The sequence below is a fragment of the Charadrius vociferus genome, unplaced genomic scaffold (assembly GCF_000708025.1).
Source record: "Charadrius vociferus isolate BGI_N301 unplaced genomic scaffold, ASM70802v2 scaffold90, whole genome shotgun sequence".
Lineage (NCBI taxonomy): Eukaryota > Metazoa > Chordata > Aves > Charadriiformes > Charadriidae > Charadrius > Charadrius vociferus.
The window spans coordinates 9,015,805-9,024,626 of NW_009647222.1; the positions used below are offsets into that span (position 1 = coordinate 9,015,805).

The 8,822-nt window shown below is 36.5% G+C and overlaps 1 protein-coding gene across 1 annotated transcript in view; it reads right to left on the minus strand.

Moving 5' to 3' along the window:
* Window positions 1–8,822, minus strand: part of TTLL1 (tubulin tyrosine ligase-like family, member 1) — a 13,869-nt gene that overhangs the window by 596 nt on the left and 4,451 nt on the right. Inside the window, exons 4-8 of the mRNA XM_009879699.1 lie at window positions 7,906–8,040; window positions 7,629–7,737; window positions 4,225–4,368; window positions 2,373–2,459; window positions 1,057–1,220 (exon numbers count right to left, since the gene is read on the minus strand). Coding sequence (XP_009878001.1) covers window positions 1,057–1,220; window positions 2,373–2,459; window positions 4,225–4,368; window positions 7,629–7,737; window positions 7,906–8,040 — 639 coding nt within the window. The remainder of the gene's footprint in view (window positions 1–1,056; window positions 1,221–2,372; window positions 2,460–4,224; window positions 4,369–7,628; window positions 7,738–7,905; window positions 8,041–8,822) is intronic.

Sequence of the window (8,822 nt, forward strand, 5' to 3'; positions counted from 1 at the left end):
ACTGTGCTTAAATTAAATGCATTTGATGACATGTATTTTGTAACACTTAACCACTGTGACAAGTAGTTCTTTAAATATCTAAGTGCATTATGGCCTCAGATAACCTCACTATATACTTACCTCTCAGCTGCTATGCAAATTCCAAGCAGAAATTGGCTACAGATGCATAAGTGTAATTATCAAAAGACAATACTACAATACTTTGTAGAACAGTCCTAATATGTACTTAGTTACACTATTGTACAGGTATTCACAGCTATCATGTATGTAACATTCATTAAAACTTAAATCATAATTCATCCAACATGTACATATTTAACTGTCTTTACTAGTACATAGAGAGTATTTAAGATCAGTATGAACCATCAGATCAACTATGTACATAACCGCATTCCTGACATATTGTACCATTAGTGGTACAGAAGCTATCTGAACATTTTCTCAAAAGATATGAGAAACTGTATCACCAATACGGTATTTAAATCAGCATGCCTCTGTATAAGACCAATGAATCTTAGACAAATCCTTCAGACACTCCAATATAAAGATCTCCGTCTCCTTTATTTCTCCCTCTGTAACACAGATTGGGGAACTTAAAAAATATCTAATAACACATTTTTATTTCAACCGTGAATTACAGGAGTCAAGTGGCATCATATCTATGAACTGAGAGAAAATGTGTACCAAATAGCTATTATATCTATTTAACTACCATCTATATATTACACTCAATGTAATTAAAGATCTACACATATAGAAGACAAACAGTCTCTTTGCCTCTATCCCTCAAATCTAGGGGCTGGAAGCTCAGAGGGTGCAGGCAGAGGCTTATCAGACAAGTAACATTCCCTCTGGAGATGAGGTGAGGTAACTCTGCTTTAATGCACTCCCATCTCCAACGTTGCTATTGCAGCTCCAAAAAAATGAAGTGGTACTTTGTGCTCATTCTTCACTTTCGAATGAAGTTCACTTTATCTCTGTGGTATACATTACACATTAAAAAAGTGAGGCAACTGAAAAACATTTGCATTTATATAGAACGTTGATAAAACTTACAAGACTTCGTAATTGCCAAGAACCTCTTTTGGTGGAGATTTATTCCATTTACAGTCTGGAATTTCCCCATTAGGCACAGCAATGTTAAGTGTGTCATTAATAAGATTATACTTCAAGATGCGATCATTAGCAGTACTGGAAGTAAGAGAAGGGGAAGCATTAACCTACAAAAGGAAAAAAAAAGATGTCAGCATCAATTTTTTGAGTGGTATATAGTTCTCCAAACAGCATGTGTCATGACTGTATGTACTATTCGGGAAATTAAGACTCAGCGTCTCAAAGCACGTCTTTCAGTTCCTCAGACACTGGAAGGAATCCCCCACTGGGCATTTTTCTTTTTACTTAAAAACAAAAGCCCCACACCACAAAGTGTCTGCAGTGTCAGCCTGAAAATTTTTGTTGAGACTAGATTCACCAGGGTTAATCAGAAAAGACATAGATTTTTGGCTAATGTTCTAACCTTACATGAATACAAAACCCATACATTTCAGTGCTTACAATTTGCCTGGTTCACTTCAACAGCTGTTATATACAGGAACCTGATGGTTTCTTCTAGGTCAACAGCTTTTACTTATGTTCTTAATCTGAGTTCTCCCCTGTTAAATTGTGAGCTGGAGAAATACATACATGCTCTCTATTCAAAGTATCTTGTTTTAGTTAAAACTGGGCTTCATTTAACATATCTCGTGTTCCACACTTATCATAGAGAAGTGGTATCAGAACAATAAACAGATATATTTTTTTTTATAAAGTTCATTTCATTTACCTTTGGTCTTTCACTTTTAATTAAATTGAGGAGGAAGCGGGCTGGATAACATTTATTTTGAATGTACAGATCCAAAGTTAATACACTAAAGAGAAATTTATGTGAAAAAAGCCTCCCAAATATCCCAGTTTTCCTTTGAGTGCCCCTTTTCTTTCCTTTCAAGCTGCAACATTAAGGCCATGAGACAGCATCTAACATTGATGTTGTGCTCCATCAAGTCAATGCCAATTTTCCAGCTACTGATAGAGTACCTAACAGGGCTGCTAACATTCAGACTGCCTCTGAAGTCCCATTGTATGGATGTACTGGATTTAAAAGACAAAACAGAAAGCCACAAACAAATAGAAATACCAAACACACAGGAAAAAAAGCATATCCTAGCTTAGTCATCACATGGCCTATTTTACTTTCCAATATTTTTCTTAATCCACTTACCTGAGGAACAAAAGATATTGTTTCAAAAGAGGAAAGACTACACTGAAATCTAGTTAGTTTTATTCTGTGAAATGAGAAGGAAGGGTTTTTTTTCCTGTATTTTATGTAACTTTACCTCAATTAGCCACGGTTTGAGCTTGTCATCAATGATAATGTCGTATCCATAACACTCAAAGCAGTGTTTATCATTATTCATTACAGGCTAAAAAAAAAAAAAAAGATAATATGTATTAAAATCAACAATTCAGTAAGTAACCTGATTACACACTTTGTTTGCTAGAAATCACATGCAATTACATTGTGAATCTTCTGCAACAATTTTCAGTGTTGTAACTCAAGCTTGCTAGCTACTGAATTCAGGATTGCCTTTTTTCCAAGCTGTAAGTAAATACTGCAATATTAATGACTGCGCTAATGCCAACTACTAAGTTACATTAATTTTAAATTATGTTTCCAGTGTGAAAATAAAAGTGGTTTCATATTTTGCAAAAGTAGTAATAATAGTTAAAGCCTGCACGCATCAGGAAAAATCAAAAAGTTTTAAAATTTACATAACACAGCTTCACATAATCATGAAATCTTTAAAGTTCAGAAAAAAGGGACTTATTCAAAGACACTTCTTTTATTATATTGCTGTAACTATGCAGAAATATGAGGTCAAACAATTACCGGGTACATTTTAAAATTATAATTAGCTCAAGTCAACTATAATCCCGAAAGCCAAGAGAGACCAAGGACCAAGTTGTGCTCAGATGCACATCCTCTAGAGATTCAGTAGTTTTCCAGCATTTGCTAAACATTTGCAGTATGCATGGCAGGACTTCTATGCAAATCTCACCAGATCTTTTAAAACCTTTGTAAGAGGTTAGCAAGATGATTTCCCCTAAACTAATAATGAAAGCTTTTCAGTTCTTCAGGGAGTGAAAGTGAGAAGGAGGAACAAGCATCTCTCATTGTATTTGCCATTGTCAGAAAGACAGAGGACCAAAACATTGCATGCTCAATAATTCTCAACACTTCTTTCCTCTCCTCTCCGTTTCTGCTAACATTCAGATTAAATCACTTTTCTTCTCACATCTGGTTTCAAGTATGATCACACAACAGAGGTTGAGTTGAGCCATGCTTCCCCACCTCCCACTGATCCTAGCTTCATGACCTTGTCCCTCTTTCTCATGCTGATTCTGGTGTTCATCTGGTCCTTCAGTGAAGTGATTCAGCTTATTACACTGGCAGAACACTAACCCATCAATAAAGCAAGATAGTAATTGTCAGTTGGGCGAGTAGAGCTGATTCAGCTCATGATGGTGCCAGGACCAACCCCAAAGAGTTGACAGGACCACGCACTTGGGAACAGGACAGTCCTTGGCACCAGTGAGCTCTTCAGTTACCCCAGCTGACCCACAGAGTGATACCTGCTCCCTAATGTAATCATGGGATATTACCCAAACACTAGAAAGTCACTCAAGCAAAGGACTGATTGCTACTTTTCTTTATTTTTTATTTTTTAAATAAGATCTCATGATAACTACGTGACTCGTGTATAAAAGAGGTGAAGTTATGTAACTCTGCTGAACTAATAGCCCTACGTTTTCTTTGATAAATTGTCCTCCAGAGCTATTTTTTCTTTGACACATTTGTTAGTGCTGAAATGACGTCACGTACCTTGGCAGAGCTTAATACTATTCACAAGGGCAGTATCAAGTCATATTAAATAGTTCACAGAGCCCTCAAGGAAAGAGATTCATCCCCTTCTTCAATATGCACAGACAGCTCACCCACCCAAGATTCAAGTTCACTCAGCTCAGAGAAACCAAGAGATAACAGAATTGCAGAAATCAGCATCAACACGATCGCTCAAACAGCGGGAAATAGATTTTAGGGGTTTTGATGGCAAACTCACTTTCATGGGTATGAGAAGCCTGCAGCTGTAATGCTATCGCTGGCAGCATTCCAGGAACAGTACTCACCGCAACAGCCTTCAGTGACTGTACAATTATCCAGTGAATTTCATCAAATAATTTGTTTGTGACTTCCTTTCCACGGGTGCTCTCCAGATACAGGCGTAAGTTACTCACTGTCCACTTGCCTCCATGGATATGATTGTAGTCATCCTGAAGAGTTAAAGGAGTTAATTCAGGCTACGATTTTGAAGTTGTTCAGCAGTTTTGTTTCATTCACACAAAAAGTCCACTTATACTTACATACAAACATTGCTCTGAAACCAAACTCAGCAAGTCGCTTTTACTCTATTTTACAGCTTTATGAAGACTTCAGCTTTACTTTGAAGTGCCCGCTATATAAACGATTGTTTTTATTACAGCTGGATATGTTTATATCACACATTGCAAATGAAATAATAAATCTTTCTTCGAAGAAAAAAACAACTGTACTTTGACAGTTTTATAGTAAAACATAATTTATGATGGGGAAATACAAGTTTTAAAATGTGAAAGGAAAGAATTGAACTTTTTCCTCCTGTGGGGATAAGGGAGAAATAATTAAGTGAGCAATAGCTAAATTTCACTGCAGTTAGCTGCTTTCCAATGCAGGACTTGAAAGCGCTTGTCTGCGTTTATTCATTTAAAATGTGACTTGACTGTTTCCCAAAAGGCAAACACGTTATCTTCCTAATGGTGCTACTGACAACAGTTACACTCAAGAGGACAGTGAGTGTATTTTTAAAGGTTAATTTTTCAGGTAATTCAGTATTTTGATACAGAAAAAAACACTAAGCGCTACAGAAACAGAAAAGGAGGTTACCTTATATTTGTCTTTTCAGAGGCTATCAAGGCTCTGCACTATATTTTCTTTAAATGGAAAGACAAAAGTAAACCGAGGGTGTTCTTACGGATGGAAAGGCACACATTAGCCCTCGAATAACTCTCAGAACAAATACGTTGTCCCCTTATAAAGGTTCTCAGAGCATTTCTAAAAATCAGTGATTGTATGCCTGCTAAATTATAAAACAAAGAATGCATAGAGCAGAAAAAAATTGTCAGAGAAATTAAATCTGTTGTCCTCTAAGACAAGGTCAGAGAAGCCTCTATCTATTTTTAGGCTTTTTCTACAGCTCCCTCCTTAGTAAATTTGGAAAACCGGACTGTACAAATAAAGATCTGAAACATGGTTCTCAGGACTTGCTGCATGGAAAAAATGCCTTGAGATCAGATTCCAGCAAGGGAACAGAGATCAAAGTTTCAACCCTCTTTGCATTTCAGAACAAATACTCAAATCAAAATAGATTGCAACTGGGTAGAACTTTACACAATCACAGCTGTTTAATTAAAAATATTAAAGTAGAATATTGCAGGCTACTTAGAAGATCACTAACTGAGAATAGTTAAGTAGAAGAATGACTGTTGTTGTGTTTGTATTACACAAGCAGTGAATAATGACTTAGAACTGTCTTTTCCAGCACAAACATTACAACGTGTATACTGACTTACCCTCTTTGCATCATTTCCCCCTCTCCCTCTCCCCAGTATTGAGTTGTACGCTTTTCAAATTAGGGATGTTTTCCCATGAGCTAGTAGGGTACAAACACACTGGAACTCTACGGTTCACGTAGGGGTTACAGTACAGATTAACAGCTAGAACTTAAAGAGTTTTTCCAGACCTCATCATAATTTTGATAAATCACTTGACAGCTCAAATCAGGTTCTTCTTCTAAAACTCTACAGCCTAAGTGCCTCCAAAGTTACGGACATGTTTAAAACAGAACAGATAGGATGGATAGAGTGGCTTTACATTAAAATTTTCTCACTTTTTTCTGCAAAACTCAACAGATATTAGTGATCCAAAATTTCTAAAAAGTTTTTCAAATACTCTAGTAATGACTCCACATTTTCAGACGGATACTTCTATACCCATTTCTGTTGTCCTTTCTTCTCTCAAAGTGACCTGACCATTACTTTCACTTCTAGTTTTATTTGGGTGAAATTTTGAAGACCATTCTTTAACTGGTAGAGAAGATGAAAGGGTGCATAATAACAGGATAGGCACCCTATCACATGCCTCACTTGTTCACTGCTACTGCCAACAGCACTATGATTTATGCTCCGAGTTGTACGGGATATGCTTTCAACACGACTAATTCTCAGTGTGCCCTGTCAAACAATAATGTGTTTGAAGCGCTTCACAAATCAGCACCTAAGCAAAAAAATATTTGTAATACTGAAAAACGCCATCTTTTGACACTTCCCCGGTTTATAACTACCACCATAAGTGACATTTATAGTTCACATTGTTTTTACAGGAATATCCAGACAAAACCAGTTCTGCTATGCTGCATATCTTACAGAACGGTAAGAGACAAGGCACATTTAGCAAGATTGTAATTTAAGATACATTATACGTACCTTGTATGTGAGTGCATGTGTATACACATATGAATATATATATATGCATAAGTGTATGCATACACGTATGTATACACATTTTCCATACTCTTAAAATAAAACCTATGAAATTAGGAAGTGCGACAATAGACTTTTAATTACTGTAACAGAGGCACAGTTTATAAATCACAGACTTCCGCTAAAAACGCAAAAGGGACAGTCATCATCATCAAGCGTATTCCCTGAAGGAACAAGGCTTGGGCAGTGATAGCGTATGCCCATCTGTTCATGTCACCCCTGACCCACTAGCCTTTCCTCCCACTGGTGAATTTCAGCCTATTTTGACACAGGGAAGTGCTGTCAAAGCTATCAGGCTTCCACATGTTTTATGAATATCAATGGCAAATTACAGGACAGAACTCTTCTGCAGGCAGAACTCCATCTTTGTCCGTTCAAGAGGAAGCCACCAGCTGGCCAGGCAACAAACATTTATCTCCAAGCTCGGAACGGCACATTCCCTTTCTTACCCAGAAAAGGAAGGTGGGGGCAGGGGGAGAAACATAGGAAGAAGCTGGAAAGTACTGTGATGAATAAGTGCTGGAAATAGGAAAGCTGAATTAACTGCATGGGAGAGAGAGAGGAAAGGGGAGATCAGGAAGGCGATATCGAAGTGCTATTATAAAATCCAAATCCACAGGAACCTGGCTTCATTAATTCCACTGCTCACAGAATCAACTGCTAAGTGAGCATATTAGCATTTAAATGACAGGAGATTGAAAATAAAACCCCCTGCTTTCAACTACTGCAAGTCAATACTGAAGCTATCACAGTCTATTACAGAGCTGCAACTCATTATTTTGCATACTTTTCATCTGCAGTCTTCTGAAATTTTTTTGTAAGTTCAATTTGAAGTATTTTAACTGCAAGATGATGAAGAATATGACAAATAAACCCTTTTTATTCCAAGTTTTTTGGGACAATGTAAGAAAATCAGTCTTGCTACAAAAGAGCACCTAAGAACTCAGTACACTTACCCCGTGTTTCTGAATGGCAACATTTGTAAGATGTACAAACATGTTATCCAATTCACTTGTACTTGGTGTATATTTTACTGTGCAAAACCGGCAAAATCCAAGTTTATACCTTAAATGCAAAAAGTCATTAAAATGTGTTAAACCCCAATAAGAAATAAGGAAAACAGCATCCTAGGATACCACGTACACATTAAACTTCTTTGTGCAGCGAGTGCAACATTCTTTTGACTACATTAAACATTCTTTCAAAACAAAATACAAATATATACAATCTTACATGTAACATCTCAGTGGACGATACGTAGATACTAAAACATATAGACGAAGATCAAATTTCTTTCCACCAATAAGTAATGGATTGTTGATATAGAGAGAAATCACATAGGCTTCTTTGGAAGACTGAGATACAAACCTGAAAAATACAAATCACGTTTCAGAATGTGACAATTGCAACGATACAATCTGATAAGTCATGTTCTTCTTTAGCAGCAGTCTGTACATTTTGGATTGATTGAAATCCTACATATTTTGCCAAGACAATGTATAAAGTTGTAGTGGTTAACAATACACACCTGGCATCAGGCATTATATACCAAAAAAAGTTAAAAATACAGACGACCAAGATCAATGAGCCGTTTAAACTCAGTTTTGAAGTTAACAGGGCAGCTGACCGAGCTATTCAGAATGCAGCTCTACAAGCCAGTCTTTTCCTCAGAGAGCATTTAGAGCTTCCCACAACTCAGACAAGCAAAAAGTATGTCTTACATTACCTTCATTAGTCAAGGTCTTATACTCCTGGAATATTTGTATTTATGCTTGGTGTGCAATTGCAAACCACTGTGAAAAGCTAAGATAACTTTCAGATTGTGACATTCTTCAGATTCCAAGTCAAACAGGGGTGGGGAGGAGGGGGAGACTCAACTGGTATTCAGCCAGTCACTTTTTTAACAGGAAAAAAATTAACATTAGTTGTGTGATCAAAACTTTTACTAGTTAGAAAAAAAACCCACAGATTGCTAACCTATTTCATTCATTTGGAAGTAGACTGCCAACATGAATTGTATTATTCCGTGCTCCAAACCAATAATGTATTTATTTCATATAAACGCATTCTTCCTGTGTACTAATTAAAAAAAGTTATACATTATATACATTATATATACCTTAAATAAAATAATTATTTAAATTGCTTAG